Source organism: Saccharomyces paradoxus, chromosome XV (assembly GCF_002079055.1).
Source record: "Saccharomyces paradoxus chromosome XV, complete sequence".
Lineage (NCBI taxonomy): Eukaryota > Fungi > Ascomycota > Saccharomycetes > Saccharomycetales > Saccharomycetaceae > Saccharomyces > Saccharomyces paradoxus.
Window position 1 is genome coordinate 654,335 of NC_047501.1, and position 18,215 is coordinate 672,549.

Sequence of the window (18,215 nt, forward strand, 5' to 3'; positions counted from 1 at the left end):
CGCTGCTGTAGTTACTGCCATCTTTCCTTTGCCTGCGTAACAGATCTCGGAAATTACATATGCGTGCTCGGGTTTTTTTGATAAAAGTGCTCCGGCGCCGATTATTAGTTTATACGGGCGCCCCTTCGTGTCACTGCAGATACGCACAGGGCAAGAGTAATAAAAGCAGCCACGTAAAACAGGATTGGATAAACTTTACTGTGCCGTATGTGTGTATTCGTATTGGCACTGCGAAGCGAAAAATTAAAGTGAAATGGCCGTTACCGTGTTCTTGCAAGCTACTTTTTCCTTTTAAGTTTAAGTTCCACTTGATCTTATTTTAAGTAATGTTTTTACGTATATGGAAAACAATGTACGAATCCATGCCTATGTATGCCTCAGAATTACACCAGTGTTGTTGTTGCTTCCTTGTTTAGCAATAGATGTGCTGGCTTGCGTTCTCCGCCCCCGCACCCACCATTTCCTTGGCAAAAAGTAATTAGATGGGGAAACTCAACAACTTGTTACATAATCAGCCAATGATCCAGAATGAGGCGCACACAGTAAAACAAAAAGGTAAGTAATGACGTTCAGCATAATGGAGTTGTTAGTTTCTGGCCAATGCTCAGTATGCTCTCCACCCTTCCTTTAAGCGGGTTTGAATTACAATCAATAAGTTTCATAGTGGAAAAATCGATTGTGGCTTTACTCTTGCCTATAGTTACGCTACCATTCTTTACATCTTCTTTTTTCTCCATTCCTTCATCGACGCTAAAACTGTCTCCAAATTGTTCTTGAAACAAATTCTGCAACTCTTGGATCTTCCAAGCATTATGGTTTCTCTCTTTCAACCTTGACTCAGATAACACATTCTTCTTACTTGCATGCAAACCGAGAACCATTATTACTATACTATCGGCAATTGTCTCACTTATCATTGAATTCTCTGTCCACTCGATTAAAACGCTGCCCGAGGATATTTTTACTTCAACGTCACCCAGTATTAGCAGTTCCGTTGCATTTTCCACTGTAGTCTTCTCTATGCAACCGAACATTTGGACGATATGAAGGTACAGGTCATTAGTTTTATCACCTTCGCTGCTATCGAGATTAATCCTTTGCTGAGTTCTCTCCTTGTGTAAATCCATTTTTATCTTTTGGCGCAAAATTACGTGAGCCGCTCTTGTTCAGTTTTGGTGCAGAAATGCAGTTTATCGTCTTTTCCTCTTCTTATTTCTTGTTTTTCTTGCTTCCTTTCTTTCCGCGGAAGAGTATCCGGAGCTGGAAAAAAAATCTCAAATCTGAGACTATTTTATTTTATCATTACATGAGTGAATTTTGTAGGGAAGTAAGTGAGGTAATTAAAAAAAGTGTATTTATCACATAAGTCCTTTTTCATAGTCGCGATCAAACTTGATATTATGATGGTTTATCTCTTTAGGAATTTAAATAAAAAAGGTATTAATAATAACCCATTGTTTGCCATTTAAAATATATATATCCTACGATATCACCTTCTCGGCTAGATTTCATATATATTACCCACGGAAAACAACAACCCATAATGTTAAAAGTATTTCTTTTAACGAGTCGATATTGAGTATGACGAAGGCCATGTGGCTTGTGATATTTCAGTGTTTTCGCTTAGAGTGTCGCAGTTGAACAAGGCATGGAAGAAAGTGTTTCTCCCGGCAGGAACTTCTTGAAAGTCAACAAAGCGGTGATGACTATTTTTAGACTGAGATATTTTTTGCTGCTGCTCCCTGAGACTATTATAATACCTAACTGTTGTTTGTCCTCTACGGCAGCTTTTAAATTGTTCAATGAAGACTTTGTGAGGCTAGTTTATCTTCATCATTAAAGTGATTCCAGGATATACTATGAAATAAAATCAAATTGGCCATCTTTTTTCGAGCACACCATTTCACTTGTTTTCGCCTCTTTATTAACGGGATATAGCTCCTTTTTCCTTTCAATGAGTTTCCCCATTGCTCTGGCCGCAGCTGTAAAGGAAGGTTCCAGTAGGCTGCAAACAAATATAAAGGTAGGCCCGGCATAAATAGTCGAAGTGCGTTCAAGGAGTATTCTTGTAACCGTTATTTGTTCCTCCTTCGTTCGGGCCGTACCATTCGCAAGACAAATAACGCAGATCAAAACTCACAGACGTCAGCATGTCATGATTTTGAAAAATCACTTTTTGGAAAGTTAAGTTTTGTTCAATTTTACGTATTCCAGTTTGCTACTCATTTTTCTTTTCATCGCTTGAACCCTTCTCACAAAGATTAAAATATTTCACAGTCGTTGACGTGTCATTTAAAATTTCTTTCTCTTTCTCCAGAGCTTTTTTGCTATTATGTGTTACACTATGCAAATGTCAAATAGCTTGTTGCATCAAGGAGAATAGGCCGGAGTGTAATCCTAACAAGGCAGGTCGGTTATGATCTGCTGTACTCGCAATTTCCTTGAGAATAAATATATTGTAAATTTACTGATTTTTTACCAACTCGCTGATGTAGATGTCATTAGTGCCTTGGAATATTATCCTTTTTTCAAAATATGCATTCAACTGTGGGAAAAGTATACTGTTTTCTTTTTTTTACCTTAAATAAATGAGTTCATCTTACATTATCTACTCTCGGTAGAAATAGGTGTACGGATTTTGAAGATCCCCTTCCCCAGTTTCTCGCTAATCTCTGCTGACGGATCTTATTTTGTGACAAAGTTTGTGCCTTGAAAGCGCCGTTTCACGGCCCGCCATCAGCAGGACCCTTTTTTGTGCGGCTGCTAAATCCATAAAGATACCGCCGGCGCCTTTTGCCTGAAAGCGTATTACAGTATGTATTTACCGATGAAATTGATTCGATTCCACTAAGTACAGTTCTGAAGTACCTTTTTGCTTAGAATGAATGTCGGTTTTTTATCGTGTCCGAAAATGAGTTCTTTTTGGGAGCTATTTGTAATAATTATATAAAAACTCGAAATCATCTTTGAGTAAATCCCTTATGAAACAAAATGCGCCGAGCTAAGATAAGGACAAGTATGTAAGATAAATCTCACGATCCTAGATATATATGGTAATTAACGTGACTAAAAATGGTATACTTTTGATTATATTTTGTGTAGGTTTTGTTATGAAGAGGATCTTACGAAATCACGTCAAACATTCAAGAACCAAAACATTTAAAAATTGCATAAGTACAACCGTGTACTCGATTTTTTGGTGTCAAATCCCATCTCTACGAAATGTCATTATAACCTGTGGCGCCTATTTCCTTTCTGAAGCTGTTGAAATCTTTTGAACGGTTCGCCACTTGCCCAAAAAGGCAAGGTACCATTGGTTTCCATTGCTTGTGCTTTGATAAGCTTTTCTTTCATTTGTCTATGTAACAATTCCTTCATACCTAACACACTTTTCGGGTAAAGGCCATCTAAACTTTGCTTTAAGTCTTGAAGAACTTTCTTGTTAAAGATTTCAGTATCAGCTAATTGATAATTTTTTGTAATAATAGTTCCTAATAATTCTTTGAATAGAACTGGTGTACTGAAAATCATATGCTCATTCGCAGAATTTATACCCAGTTTTTGAGTCAGAGTAACTGAAGTGCCCACTTCTGCAACGAAACCGAGATTGCTGAAGGGGAAAAGAAGAAATACCGAATCATTTTGCGAGTAAACAATGTCACAAAGAGCCACCAGTGATGCGCTGAGACCAATGGCAGGCCCATTCAAACAACACACCAGAACCTTTTTATGGACTGCAAATGCGTTTGCCACAAATATATTGGGAGAGCTTATGGCAGATACCAGCTTTGAAATTTTCTCCACTTCGTTGGTACTCTCTCCCTCATTTAACTTGTTAACTGCTGAAAATTTGCCTCCTGAGGAAAAATATTTTCCTGAGCTTTGTAGAACTGTAAACAAAACAGAATCAATTTCATTTGCCTTATGCAGTAATAGTGCAATGTATACAAAATCTTCGAAAGTTAAAGAGTTCAAGTGTTTTGGATCAATTAATTTGATTATGAAAAAGTGCCCATCAATATCGTAACGTACACGATTGCTCATAGTTCACAAAATAACCTTACTTTAGGTTCACACCTGAAATATTTTTTTATCATAAAATAGTCCGGGATGATTGAGCAGGTCTCTTTATCAGGATCATTCCACATATATATTATATACTTTCGGAGTTAGTGCTTACTACCGCCGCTTGTGGAGCCCGTTTTTTTTTTTGGGGGTTTCTGACATCCTGTATTAATCAAAACGAATCGCAAACTTGTTCAACAAACTGCAATGATCCTTTTCTAAGTTACCACTTGAATAAATTCAATGAAATTGAATATCTTAGGACACAAATGATATCAAAGTTCACTTCTTGAAAAAGAATCTCAAAAAAAGACAAGTTTACGACATTTATTTATAGAGCATGTGTTTAGTTTCAAGTATCTTCGCTAAATTGAAAAAATTTTCAAAAAGCAGTAATGAATTACTGTTCATTTTGCGATAGAAGTGGTACTTGAAATTATGTCTCTGTATTGAAACATCTATAACAAGCCTTGACTGATCCGATAATTGCTTTTCTTGGTTTTTGCATATAGTATGTATGATCATTGAATACGTGCGGGACGTCCGAAAAGGGGCCGGTCAATTCGTATGAAAAAAATCATGAATATGTAATAAATACTAAATGAAGTACATATATAGCAGCAACCAACGTGCTGTAACGATTGCCATCTCCACTACAAATTGCAGTTTGTTACTTTAAGTGTTGATAGGCCCGATTTATTATGGGGCTCTTAAATTCTTCAGATAAAGAAATTATCAAAAGGGCTCTACCAAAAACCTCGAATAAAATTATTGATGTCACGGTGGCTAGACTTTACATTGCATACCCTAACAAAGACGAGTGGCAGTACACCGGACTCTCAGGAGCTCTCGCTCTAGTAGATGATCTTGTGGGTAATACATTCTTTTTGAAATTGGTTGACATCAGTGGCCATAGAGGAGTTATTTGGGATCAAGAATTGTATGTAAATTTCGAATACTATCAAGACCGTACTTTTTTTCATACGTTTGAAATGGAAGAATGCTTTGCAGGTTTACTATTTGTTGATATCAACGAGGCATCACACTTTTTAAAGAGGGTGCAAAAACGTGAAAGATACGCCAATAGGAAGACTTTGCTGAATAAAAACGCAGTAGCATTAACCAAGAAAGTAAGAGAAGAAGAAAAATCTCAGATAGTTCACGGCCCAAGAGGAGAGTCGTTAATCGACAACCAAAGGAAAAGATATAACTACGAAGATGCGGAGGCAATACCAACTACAAAGCATAAAGCCCCTCCTCCCCCTCCGCCAACGACTGAAACATTTGATTCAGATCAAACAAGTTCGTTTTCCGATATCACTTCCGCAACAGCATCCGCACCGACTACCCCAGCCCCTGCTCTTCCTCCCGCATCTCCTGAAGTAAAGAAAGAAGAACCGCATCCCAAACATAGCTTACCGCCTTTACCAAATCAGTTTGCGCCTTTACCAGACCCTCCACAACACAATGCACCTGCTCAACATAACGCGGCTTCGCAATCTCAAACCAATCCATTTCCTTTCCCAATTCCTGAAGCTTCCTCGACGCAATCTGCAGCAAACCCATTTCCATTTCCGGTGCCTCAACAACAATTTAATCAGGCACCTCTGATGGGGATTTCACAGCAGAATAGGCCCCTTCCACAGTTGCCCAATAGAAATAATCGCCCTGTGCCACCTCCTCCACCAATGCGTGCCACTACTGAAGGTTCCGGCGCTCGCCTACCTGCACCTCCACCTCCGCCAAGGCGTGGACCAGCACCACCTCCTCCACCACATAGGCATGTAACTAGTAATACTCTCAATTATGCGAATGGAAATAACCTCCTTCCACAGGCTACTGGAAGAAGAGGGCCGGCACCACCACCACCGCCAAGAGCATCTCGCCCCGCACCTAACGTAATGATGCAACAAAATCCACAACAGTACAAATCTAACCAACCTTTTGGATACCAAACAAATAGCAACATGTCATCTCCACCACCCCCTCCAATGACAACTTTCAATACGCTAACACCGCAAATGACCGCAACAACTGGAGAATCTGCAGCTCCCCTACCTCAGATTGCTCAGACACCTACACAAACTACAGGGGTACCAATGGCGCCGCCACCTCCTCCGGCATTTTTAGGCCAGTCGCAGACATCTCAATCAGCAACCCCAGCACCTGTTCTGCCAGTGTTACAATCGGCGACAAATGCTGCACCACCTCCACCACCAGCATTCTTAACACAACAACCTCAATCTGGAGGACCTCCTCCTCCTCCACCAGCATTCTTAACACAACAACCTCAATCTGGAGGACCTCCTCCTCCTCCACCACCTCAAATGCCAGCTGTATCAACATCCGGAGGCGGTTCATTTGCTGAAACTACTGGAGATGCAGGTCGTGACGCATTGTTAGCTTCAATTAGAGGAGCAGGTGGTATAGGCGCCTTAAAAAAAGTGGACAAATCCCAGCTAGATAAACCTTCAGTCTTACTGCAAGAAGCACGTGGAGATTCCGTTTCACCACCAGCAGCAGCAGGAAATGGTGGCACAGCTGCTGGGCCTCCGGCTTCTTTGGCAGATGCGTTGGCAGCAGCTCTGAACAAAAGAAAAACTAAAGTGGGAGCACATGACGACATGGACAATGGAGATGATTGGTAATGGAAAACAAGCAAAGATGAAACTACTGTTATAGAAAATATGTAATTTTATGTACTTACTATTAATAATCAAAGTAACTGCTCTTCTCGTGTTTGCTTTCTTTAATCAGAAGAGAATTTAGGCGCAGACTCAAATGCCGCCGACGTTTGTATGATTAAAACAATAGTCGGGCTGAAATATCACGTTTCCCTAGGGCTGTTTCACATGTTCGAGGAAATGGGGTACAATATGTCCCGACTTCCTTCAGTACAGATTAAAAACCTAAAATAAAAGGTAAATATTTTTTAATTATAATATTTTTGTTTAAGTACACATATAGAACAATAAAAGTATATAATTTTAGATATCATCTATTGGACGGATGGACCTGGATTCATTCTTCTCTTACCATTAACCAAGGTAACGTTAACGAATCTTCTGGTGTACAATAATCTCTTGTAAGCACGACCCTTTGGTTTCTTTGGTTTTTCAGTTTTTTCAACCTTTGGAGTTTGAGACTTAACCTTACCAGCACGAGCTAGAGAACCGTGAACTTTAGCCTGAAAAGAATTTGAAAACAAGAATTTTCATTTAATGTTAGTAAAGAGATATTCAAATTTAAATCATGGAGTTAATGCAACGCAGACGCTTATTCTTCAGGAAGAACATATCTCCAACATGGTGTGGCCAAATTAACGACAATAATCGCCCTTTCAAAATTTGCCCTTGTCCTCCTGTTCATGTGTATTTTTACTTGATGACATGTTGCCTCCTCATTTTTCAGCCATTTTCTATAAGCACTTGGAAGTAGTTTGATATCATTGTAAAACTATCATTTCCTATTTAAATTGGCTTTGATTGTAGTTTCTCTTCCCTGATACACTGTCTTCCTTTATGCAGGACAAATTTCCCGGAAAAAGCGTTGTGTGGAGCATTGTGACACAATATTAACGTACCATTTTGTATAATTTGTTTATCTAGAATCTTGAGAATGAATGCTTAATTCCAAAACTCCATCCTTAATATTGAAGATTGGAATGAGGTTACTTCACCATGGTGAAGATGGGACAAAACCAACTAGAGGAAAATTGCAGCATAGATTGGAGATGCCTATCACCGTTGTCCGCCCAACCAGTAGACGCAAAAAAAAATCGGCATGAAAAGGAATGGGCTAAGAATATGTACGGATGTATGGCCGAGAATGAAAAATTAATAATAAACTGCTGGTAACCCGGAAGACGGCATCAATTTATCTGGCTCCGACCCACGTTAACAGCAGCCACAATTTGGTCACGAGCTTGCTTCTCAAATTATGCTTACTATGTGCGCTGAAAAGTAGTGACTCTTTCCAAGCATCGCGAATTAATGACTACTTTTCCATATGCGTTTTATATATAAAAGTGCCTTCATAAATATAGACGAAAAAGTTAAGGGACTTTCAAAGATTACTTAATTGAATACCATATTGTCCAATTAGTTGATCAATTAGGGATTAATCATAAGCGATAAGGAACGATGTCTTTGGAAAGAGAGGAACCACAACACTTCGGAGCAGGGCCAGCTCAAATGCCCACACCAGTTTTACAACAAGCTGCTAAGGACTTAATAAACTTTAATGACATAGGTTTGGGTATCGGTGAAATTTCCCACCGTTCGAAGGATGCCACTAAGGTGATTGAAGACTCTAAAAAGCACTTAATTGAATTGCTAAATATTCCTGACACTCATGAAGTTTTCTACTTGCAAGGTGGTGGTACTACTGGTTTTTCATCTGTTGCTACTAACTTGGCAGCCGCATATGTGGGCAAGCACGGAAAGATTGCAGCAGCCGGTTATTTGGTCACCGGTAGTTGGTCTCAGAAATCTTTTGAGGAAGCAAAGAGATTGCATGTCCCAGCTGAGGTTGTCTTCAATGCTAAGGATTATAACGGTGGTAAATTTGGTATAATCCCAGATGAGTCTCTTTGGGAAGATAAAATCAAAGGTAAGAATTTCTCATATATATACCTGTGTGAAAATGAAACTGTTCATGGTGTTGAATGGCCAGAGTTACCAAAATGCTTGGTAAACGACCCCAATATCGAAATCGTTGCCGACTTATCCAGTGACATTTTGTCTCGTGAGATTGACATTTCTCAATACGGTGTCATCATGGCTGGTGCCCAAAAAAATATTGGTTTAGCAGGCTTAACCCTATACATTATCAAGAAGTCCATTCTTAAGAACATTTCTGGCGCTTCTGATGAAACATTACATGAATTGGGAGTACCAATCACTCCTATTGCATTTGACTATCCAACAGTGGTGAAAAATAACTCAGCCTACAATACAATTCCAATCTTCACTTTACATGTTATGGATCTCGTTTTTCAACATATCTTGAAAAAGGGTGGTGTTAAAGCACAACAGGCTGAAAATGAAGAAAAGGCCAAGATACTATATGAGGCGTTGGATTCAAATCCAGACTTTTACACCGTCCCAGTGGATCCAAAATGTAGATCAAGAATGAACGTTGTTTTCACCCTCAAAAAGGATGGTCTTGATGACCAATTTTTAAAAGAGGCAGCTGCTCGTAAGTTAACGGGTTTAAAAGGTCATCGTTCAGTTGGTGGGTTCAGAGCCTCTATCTATAATGCACTCTCAGTAAAGGCTGTACAAAACTTAGTAGATTTTATTAAGGAATTTGCTGAGAAAAATGCTTAATCTCAGTGGGAAATGTCTGTCATTTGGTCCAAAGAAAAAACTTTATCAAGTTATTATGTAAGTTTTAAGTAAATCAGTTTACGAACATGCACAAGAACAACTTCTCTTTTGAAATAAAAAGGTTGGATTATACGATATGATATGAGACATTCTAATTACAATACGATACCGTGAGAAAGAAATAGCGATATCCTCGTACTCAAAGAAGTCTAGTTGTTTTAGCCCATTGATCAGAAAATAAAATTCATTTTCATATTTCTGTCATCCAGCTCAAGATTGTAATATTGACAATTAGCAACCGAGCGAGGTACAGGGCAAAAAAGTTGAGATGAGATTGATGTATTTACTTTTCGGTTGCACGTCTACCAATGAAACAAAAAAAAACATAACTGGGAATACTTTCCCTTTCTTATATTTTATATTAGCACGGTTCTGACCATCTGGTATCTTATTGTGTATGCTTTAAAGTTTGTTATTGTAATTGAAAGACGTTGTTTTTTTTTTTTAAGAATTACAGTTCTTTAAAAATTTTTGGACGCCCAAAAAAAAAAAAGCGCCAGCAAGGAAAGAAATCTAGTAAATAAAAAAAAAAAGTTAGGTTTACAAAATAGTGGGTGGGTATAAGACAAAAATGTTATTGAACAGATCATATCATGATCAAATGTCTTTTATTGGTCTTGAATTTCAACTTAGAAAAAAAGAAATGTGCCGGTTAAACTTCTACATACAAGCGAAAATAATAAAATGGCGAAACAAACAAGAACTAATTTCTTAAAGTGGACTTTCAGAACTATATATTAAAAATAAAAGAAACTTCTAAAAAAAAAATTTAATTCATATGAGAAGAGACTAAATTTTTTTGTATATGCTTTTTCCTTCATTTTTATAAATCAGCATCATCTTCATCAGGTAATGGTAAAGCAGTGGCTTGGTCCATTTCTTGCTGGTATTGGTGCATTAGTTGCTCATCAACTTGGACTTCCGGTGGAGCCAATGCAGGAGACGCAACAAACTCCAATTGTGGATTACCGGCAAGTTTTCTAGCTAGCCACAAGAAAGGCTTTTCAAAATTATAGTTAGACTTGGCAGAAATGTCATAATACTGTAAGTTCTTTTTTCTATGGAAAGTGATGGTCTTAGCCTTGACCTTTCTCTCTTTGACATCGACCTTATTACCACATAGCACTATGGGAATATTTTCGCACACTCGGACTAGGTCTCGATGCCAATTAGGAACATTCTTGTAAGTGATTCTGGAGGTGACATCGAACATAATAATAGCACATTGGGCATTGATGTAATAACCATCCCTTAGCCCACCAAATTTTTCTTGGCCTGCGGTATCCCAGACGTCGAACTTAATCTCACCGAAATTAGTATAAAAAGACAGAGGATGGACTTCTACTCCGATGGTCGCGATGTATTTTTTTTCAAATTCACCGGTCAAATGTCTCTTCACAAATGTGGTCTTACCAGTACCACCATCACCGACAAGAACTAACTTGAAAGTGGGGACCTCGGCATTGTTTTGAGCAGGTGCTGACATTACGAATTTATATAAGTAATCAAAAGTTTATTTGTTGTCGTGCTTGGTCAAATACTTACCTCTCTCTTTCAAAGCTCATTAAGAGTTTTTGATTGTTTATTCACCAGAAGAGATCAAGTATCATTTACACTATTTTTTGTATTTAAGGGGTGACAGAAATCAGAATGCCACATGCGGCTTTTGATGATAGAAACACTATACAACAGAAAGCAAATAAATCGGGTAACGGGAATGGAATATATCCACTTGAAATAAGTGCTAACGCCACGTAGGGGTATAGCCCTCTCAAGGGTAACACAATCGGCCCAAATGAAAAATTGAAGCGAAGAGAAAAGAAAGAGCATCTTATATCTTGTGACTTAGTGCAACTTCATGGTCTATGTATACGAAAAGCCAAGAGCTATATATCTTATTTTTGCGTTCCATCTCCCTACGGAAAGAGACTCCCTTAGACAATGTACTACTTATCTGTGACACCTTGCTTTTCTAATTGAGAGGACGAATTCTTGACGGTTACCTGGATAAAAGTGACAGTCCATAGAATAGAGCTCACTTGCCCTATGATTGCTTCCAACTGCCGAGAGATGGTAAGTTGCGCGCACCGTTGCCTGGCCTATTGTTACTACAATGCCATGGCAATAGCGGAACCGTGTGGAGGTAGCGTTGCCGCAAACGAAAGCGCGGAGCTTAACGGCAATGGCATTAAAAAACGGGATGGCGTCCTTGTCAGGTAGACGGAAAGAATATCCAGATGGAAGCGCTTTTGTGCAGCAGTAAAGGGTACCACTTCTACAACGAGAACAATGAAATTGCTTATCAACGGCAAAAGAAATACTTAAGTAATATGAGTAATACTTTATATAAAAAGGGCTGACAAATATCGCCGGCAAATTATTGTTTTCTTGTCAAATGTTTCGCCAAGCTAAGCAATCTGTAATTAAGACCTCAAACTAAGGTTACATTACATTTTCTTTTTTTTCAAACATTACGTAACAGATCTTACATATGACTTTGTTTTTCAAAGTCTTCGATATCTCCAAGATAAATAATTCTTCCACGGATGAAGATCCTAGAGACAAGATACTGTGCAATGAGCATCACCCTTTTGAGAAGGGTCACTTTAAGGCCACCATACGAGCTTTCAGTGACAGCATTAAGCTAGGACTGAAGGGCAGTTCGGGGCCCAAAGGCACAGTCTCTATATTCGAGAATGAAAATACGCCACACGATCTCACGGCGGAAGATTTCAAGTTGCAGCCGGTCTGTATGGCCTTTTCCTGGTTTGTTATTGGTCTCGTTATCGTTTGCTTACTACTTTGCATCACGCTTGTGCTAACATCACAATATCAAGGCGAAAATGAAAATTACGCTACGGAAGCTATACCATCAAGTAATATCAACGACGAGGAAAAGCAATTATCGCTTCTCGACATGGCTTAGTACCACATGGCTTAGTGCCACATGGCGCAAGAGAGGAGAAGAAGCAAAATTCATTATTTATTTAAAACATTTAGTTTATATACGTCGCCTCAGGAGGCCTTTTTAATTCGATAAGTATATAAGATCTTTGGTATTCACAGCAGTCAGTTGGGCTTATTATCCTATCGACTTCATTACCCGCAGGATAATTTGCAGACTTCCCCTTGATTGGTCAGTTCCCCCCTAACCCGCGCCGGAGCTGATTTTTCGTATTTTTAAGGATTTGTTTAGCACCCATCTGACTTCAGTCAACATAACCTTTCGCCACCAGGCTTTCCTTACCTTTTGCTGCTAGCTTGTTACGGGTTTTCCTATTTCTGGTCAATTTTTTAGTCTGTAATACTGATTAAGCTAAAAAATTTGAGCTTCTTTGTTGAGATTATTTTTGTGCTTTCAGGTATATTCTAGCTCGACGAAGGTAACAGACAAAAATGTCAGCTTTATTACCAAGATTTCTCACAAGAACAGCTATTAGAGCTCCTGGAAATCCTCTGAGGCTCTCCTCAGTGATTTCTAGGGCCTTTTCTCTAACTGCTACTTCCTACGCAGCTGCTTTTGATCGTTCCAAACCGCATGTAAATATAGGTACGATCGGCCATGTTGATCATGGGAAGACGACTTTGACCGCAGCCATTACCAAAACTTTAGCTGCAAAAGGTGGTGCCAACTTCTTAGATTATGCTGCCATTGATAAGGCTCCAGAAGAAAGAGCTCGTGGTATCACAATTTCCACCGCTCACGTTGAATACGAAACGGCTAAGAGACATTATTCTCACGTCGACTGTCCAGGTCACGCTGATTATATTAAAAATATGATTACGGGTGCTGCCCAAATGGATGGTGCTATCATTGTTGTGGCTGCTACCGATGGACAAATGCCCCAAACTAGAGAACATTTGCTGCTGGCTAGACAAGTTGGTGTCCAACATATAGTCGTTTTTGTTAACAAGGTTGATACTATTGATGATCCAGAAATGCTAGAATTAGTCGAAATGGAAATGAGGGAGCTATTAAACGAATACGGCTTTGACGGTGACAACGCCCCAATTATCATGGGTTCTGCCCTTTGCGCTTTGGAAGGTCGTCAACCTGAAATTGGGGAGCAGGCTATCATGAAGCTTTTGGATGCAGTTGATGAGTATATTCCTACACCTGAAAGAGACTTGAACAAGCCTTTCTTGATGCCCGTTGAAGATATCTTTTCTATCTCTGGTAGAGGCACCGTGGTCACTGGTCGTGTGGAAAGAGGTAACTTAAAGAAGGGTGAAGAATTAGAAATTGTTGGTCACAACACTACCCCTTTGAAAACAATTGTTACTGGTATCGAGATGTTTAGAAAGGAATTGGACTCTGCTATGGCAGGTGACAACGCCGGTGTCCTACTTAGAGGTATCAGGAGAGATCAATTGAAGAGAGGTATGGTCCTAGCTAAGCCAGGCACCGTTAAAGCTCATACCAAGATTCTAGCCTCTTTGTATATTTTATCCAAGGAGGAAGGTGGTAGGCATTCCGGGTTTGGTGAAAACTACAGACCACAAATGTTTATAAGAACTGCTGATGTTACAGTTGTGATGAGGTTTCCTAAGGAAGTTGAAGATCATTCTATGCAAGTTATGCCAGGAGACAATGTTGAAATGGAATGTGATTTGATTCATCCTACCCCATTAGAAGTTGGTCAACGTTTCAATATTAGAGAAGGCGGTAGAACTGTTGGTACAGGTCTAATCACACGTATTATTGAATAGACTTATTGATGTAACCGGAGTGTATTTCTATATGTTCCGTTTGTATCCCCTCTCATAATATATATACTTGTTCAGTTAAAAAATTTCATACGTGTAAATAAAGAGCCATAAATTCTTCCGGCATCCACTTTTAGCAGGATGCTGCTAACACTAAATTTTAAGATTTCATATACGCACGCCAAAGACGTGTTCATGTATTTAACAGACATCAAGGCGTTTTTCGACAGCGTTTTTGTTGATTTGTTTACTTTCCGACGTACTGCTACGAAAAAAAGCAAAGAAAAATACAAAAGACAAAACATTCGCAAATGATGACAACTTGAAACCGCCAAAAGTCATCGCTTAGAAATTTTGAGGCGAAAGGCTGCTCCTGTAAAGGTTCTTCTTACATGGTAAAAGGGTATTAGTATTAGCACAGTATTGACTATGAACGATATGGCAAAGCCTCTCCCTACTCCACCAACTGTTGAGATCAGGAAAAGTCGATCAAATTCACCAAGAAAAGCTCAGAAAACAAATACAAGCCCCAACAAGAATCGCAATAATGTGAAAAGTGTACCTGAATCAAAAGGAAGAACCACAAATGAGCACGATAATATAGAGGATGAGGAGTTTGAATTCTTCCATCAATTTAGTCGGGAGAAAGTGAAAGGCGTCATACACGTAATCACTGCTGAACTTAAGGAAAAAGGTCCAGATGTTGAATTTTTGATGATACCGTTCAGGCCGGAACAAACGAACGACAAATTATTGACATTATTAAATCAGTTATTCCCACTAGGAAACGGACAACCAGTTAACGAAAAAAGGCAGCTAAAAATTATTTCCAAAACCGATGTCTGGACTTTATTTCAGTGCTTGAAATACATTTGGTGCAGACTTCCAAATTCAGAAATTATAGGTTGGAAATCTTATATGGAATTTAAATTCAGAGAAGAGGATAAAGAATTTCCTCGAAAATCATTTTTAGAAATCATGCCTCAATGTCTGGCATCTCCAAATCATGCATCGATCGTTTACGATTTTTTTGATTTGATTATCTCAATTTCATCAAATTCAAGAGTTAACAAAATGAGTGCCAGAAAAATATCAAAGATGTGCGCAATCTGGGCATTTAGTAAACAGAAACCAAATTCCGATGTTCAGGATTACGATTTTGAATCAGGCGCTATAGAGTCATCTGCTCCTAATAATTCCATACAAGATGGGTTAGATCAATGGATTCCTGCTTCGGATGCCATGTTTCATCTACTCTTAGCATTTTTAAGAAGTTTCGTTCCTCAGGATCTTGAATCTGCAAAACTGCCGCGAACACTTAAGAGTTTATTGTTCAATAATCAGTATCCTCCAAGAAAATCAACAGCGTACACATCAGAGACAATTTTAACCATTCCCCTAGTGACTTTAAAGACAGATGTGTTTTCGAGAAAGCCTTGGCAATTATTGGAACGCTGCAATGATCTTCTAGACTTCACCGATCATGATGCCTTTGAAGCAAGAGAAGATTACGCTTTATTAAAGTCTTTATTCAGAAAGAAAAACACGGTGGAGGGAATTAGCAGGAAAATGTCCCAGGAGTCAAGAAGATTGATGAAAGCAATGTCTACCAAACATTCAACATTTCAACCAGGTTGGGCTCCCAGAAAATGTATTGAAAACGTTTCTCATTTAAAAGAATGCATCGAGGTTAAAAGACTAGATATTGATGATTATTTTATTTGGACTTGGCTGTCATCCCTTTCTTTCGAACAAACATCCGAAAAAAAAAAAATATTTGGAAGATCTATTATACTAGAATTCGAATTTGATGGATTTAAAAAATGGGTGGTTTTCCAAGAATGTGATGTAACATTAGATTACAACAAAAAGGGTCAGTTCAAGAGAAAGAGTTCTGTGCACTCATCGTCGGCCGAAAAGGAACAACCTCCCGATTTTGAGTTAGCGGATCAACCTCTCTCCAAGTCACCTACATTATCTCAAACCTACAAAAAATTCCAAGCTGAGGTACCTCAGCAAAGTACTATTCAAAGGGATTCAGCGCCCGATAACCAAGGAATTTACCACACAGTCATTAGTAAAAATGCGTTGGCCAAGAACAAGCATAATGTGAATTTGCATTCGTTTGAACATAAAATCTCCAAGTGGAATCCTTTAAACAACCTACGAAAGAAAGGTGGTAGTAACTCTAGTAGTTCGTCTTCTTTTGAGAACAAGAGCAAGGACGCTCCCATCCGTGAAGAGTATCATACAGGCAAAAATCATAAATCAAAGAAAGAAGAGCGGGTTCTATCTGAATTTAGCACACTTAATCCAGACGAATATCAATTACCAGTCATCGAGACCGATTCATCAACTTTTAAGATTGATATACCAGAATTAATGTACGAACATGATGATGATGAGGGTGAAAAGGGCCCTGCCGTCCTAATGAACAACGAACTTGCAAATCCACACATAAAAGCCGCTGACTCAACCATTGAAGAACTAAACGGCATGGTTGAAGAAATGATGTTTAGTGAGCCAGAAGATGTGAAAATATCCATAACTGAGGCGGAAACTTTCGAATCATTGACAAAGTTTGATCAATATAAACCATCCAATATAACTGACGATGACTTACAAAGTAGCCATTCAAGCGCCATTCACTCTCTGAAATTGAGTACCAATACAAACGATTCATGCGCTGATAGTTCCAAATACACCGCTGATAGAAAATTAGTGGAACCAAGAAAGGTTTCCGAGGAATCTAAACTCAATGACGATTCATCTTCATATTATTCTCCAAATATAAATAACTTACCGAAGTCAAGGATGCCTAGTCAACCAACTTATTCAAACTCGGATTCAAAAAAAGTATCCACGAATGAGTCTCGCCTGAACGTCTTACAAGGCGCGGCTAATCCGCCACAACAGGTAATACCAAAACCACCAAGAAGAGCACCTGGAAACAGCATATCTCCTGTTCAGCAGAAATGCTATCAAAACGATCGTAGAGATGAACTGTCACCTGCGAGTGCACCAGTTCCGTCTTCTGCATATTCACCTGTGAGGTCTCCCCAATTTTCCACAACCTCGGCAGGATTTAAGCAGAATACGCTTAATATGCCTGTCGGATATAAAGAACCTGCTCACGTTTTAGCAAACCAACAACCTATGATGTATCGGGACCAGCATAATTATCCTCCTCAACAACAAAAACAACGCCCTTTCCAAAATACTATTGTGCCCCCAGAACTAAAGTTTAGAAATCAACGAACAGAAGATTTACCAATCTCCCAACATACGGTGCCAGTGAAACAAGGTGTGCCCAATGTGCCATCTAATGTTCCATTATATCAACAAATGGAACGCATGAATCCAATCTACCAGCACCCTGTAAATAATCACAAAGTAACTCAGCTACCACATCATAAAAACGCGACAAATGCTTATGGAAAAGGCCATGCAGACAATGTGCAAATGCTAGATGGAAAGTGGGGCAACCATCCGCCACGGATGATGCCCAAGGGGGTTCGCTCCAATCAATATCCACAACAGCATGTTAACAGGTATACACCGCAGGCTCAACCTGTTGTGCCCGCAGAATATTACAATGGACCTCCGCCTATGCAAGCACCCCCAATGATGTCCCATATGATACCAGCTCAGGAGCCAGTGCACTACACGGCTGGTGCCAACAGGCGCAGTTTTCCCCAAAGCATGAAGCAAAATGCCTATGCCGTACCCGTTCAGCCAATGGGGGCTCTAAATGGTGAATTTTATCTACCAGAAGCTCCCCAGGGAAACAAACTGCATGGAAACATTAATAAGAGACAGGAGAGAAAGAAACTATATGATAACATTAGGAGCGGAAACTTCGGAATATAGAAATACTTTATATCTGAAAGAATCATCTTCATGATATCCCAGTGGTTCTAGATTTTTTTAAAGAAACATATATATATATATATATATATATATATGTCATTGCACACATTTTGGACAATAATGAAGAATTAACTCTACAACAAGATTTTTAACTCCTACAAATGGCAGTCAGTATCGGTGAAC

At 39.1% G+C, this 18,215-nt stretch overlaps 9 protein-coding genes across 9 annotated transcripts; 5 read left to right on the plus strand and 4 right to left on the minus strand.

Annotated features, from left to right (window-relative positions):
- Window positions 1-569: 569 nt before the first annotated feature.
- Window positions 570-1,127, minus strand: SYC1 (cleavage polyadenylation factor subunit SYC1; the record flags this gene model as incomplete). The annotated part of the gene is made up of 1 exon (XM_033913419.1): window positions 570-1,127. One exon carries the CDS (start codon window positions 1,125-1,127, stop codon window positions 570-572), a length of 558 nt encoding a protein of 185 aa, XP_033769310.1.
- A 2,101-nt stretch (window positions 1,128-3,228) lies between these two features.
- Window positions 3,229-4,044, minus strand: DCI1 (putative dodecenoyl-CoA isomerase DCI1; the record flags this gene model as incomplete). Its single annotated transcript, XM_033913420.1, has 1 exon — window positions 3,229-4,044. One exon carries the CDS (start codon window positions 4,042-4,044, stop codon window positions 3,229-3,231), a length of 816 nt encoding a protein of 271 aa, XP_033769311.1.
- Window positions 4,045-4,766: 722 nt separating this feature from the next.
- LAS17 (actin-binding protein LAS17) lies at window positions 4,767-6,713 on the plus strand (the record flags this gene model as incomplete). Its single annotated transcript, XM_033913421.1, has 1 exon — window positions 4,767-6,713. The coding sequence occupies one exon, from the start codon at window positions 4,767-4,769 to the stop codon at window positions 6,711-6,713; it is 1,947 nt and encodes a 648-aa protein (XP_033769312.1).
- A 350-nt stretch (window positions 6,714-7,063) lies between these two features.
- RPS30B (40S ribosomal eS30 domain-containing protein) lies at window positions 7,064-7,434 on the minus strand (the record flags this gene model as incomplete). The annotated part of the gene is made up of 2 exons (XM_033913422.1): window positions 7,064-7,252; window positions 7,360-7,434. 2 exons carry the CDS (start codon window positions 7,432-7,434, stop codon window positions 7,064-7,066), a joined length of 264 nt encoding a protein of 87 aa, XP_033769313.1.
- A 773-nt stretch (window positions 7,435-8,207) lies between these two features.
- Window positions 8,208-9,395, plus strand: SER1 (O-phospho-L-serine:2-oxoglutarate transaminase; the record flags this gene model as incomplete). The annotated part of the gene is made up of 1 exon (XM_033913423.1): window positions 8,208-9,395. One exon carries the CDS (start codon window positions 8,208-8,210, stop codon window positions 9,393-9,395), a length of 1,188 nt encoding a protein of 395 aa, XP_033769314.1.
- An 883-nt stretch (window positions 9,396-10,278) lies between these two features.
- GSP2 (Ran GTPase GSP2) lies at window positions 10,279-10,941 on the minus strand (the record flags this gene model as incomplete). The annotated part of the gene is made up of 1 exon (XM_033913424.1): window positions 10,279-10,941. The coding sequence occupies one exon, from the start codon at window positions 10,939-10,941 to the stop codon at window positions 10,279-10,281; it is 663 nt and encodes a 220-aa protein (XP_033769315.1).
- A 1,005-nt stretch (window positions 10,942-11,946) lies between these two features.
- On the plus strand, window positions 11,947-12,381 carry SPAR_O03120 (uncharacterized protein; the record flags this gene model as incomplete). The annotated part of the gene is made up of 1 exon (XM_033913425.1): window positions 11,947-12,381. The coding sequence occupies one exon, from the start codon at window positions 11,947-11,949 to the stop codon at window positions 12,379-12,381; it is 435 nt and encodes a 144-aa protein (XP_033769316.1).
- Window positions 12,382-12,851: 470 nt separating this feature from the next.
- On the plus strand, window positions 12,852-14,165 carry TUF1 (translation elongation factor Tu; the record flags this gene model as incomplete). The annotated part of the gene is made up of 1 exon (XM_033913426.1): window positions 12,852-14,165. One exon carries the CDS (start codon window positions 12,852-12,854, stop codon window positions 14,163-14,165), a length of 1,314 nt encoding a protein of 437 aa, XP_033769317.1.
- A 426-nt stretch (window positions 14,166-14,591) lies between these two features.
- MSB1 (Msb1p) lies at window positions 14,592-18,032 on the plus strand (the record flags this gene model as incomplete). Its single annotated transcript, XM_033913427.1, has 1 exon — window positions 14,592-18,032. One exon carries the CDS (start codon window positions 14,592-14,594, stop codon window positions 18,030-18,032), a length of 3,441 nt encoding a protein of 1,146 aa, XP_033769318.1.
- Between the last annotated feature and the right edge of the window lie 183 nt (window positions 18,033-18,215).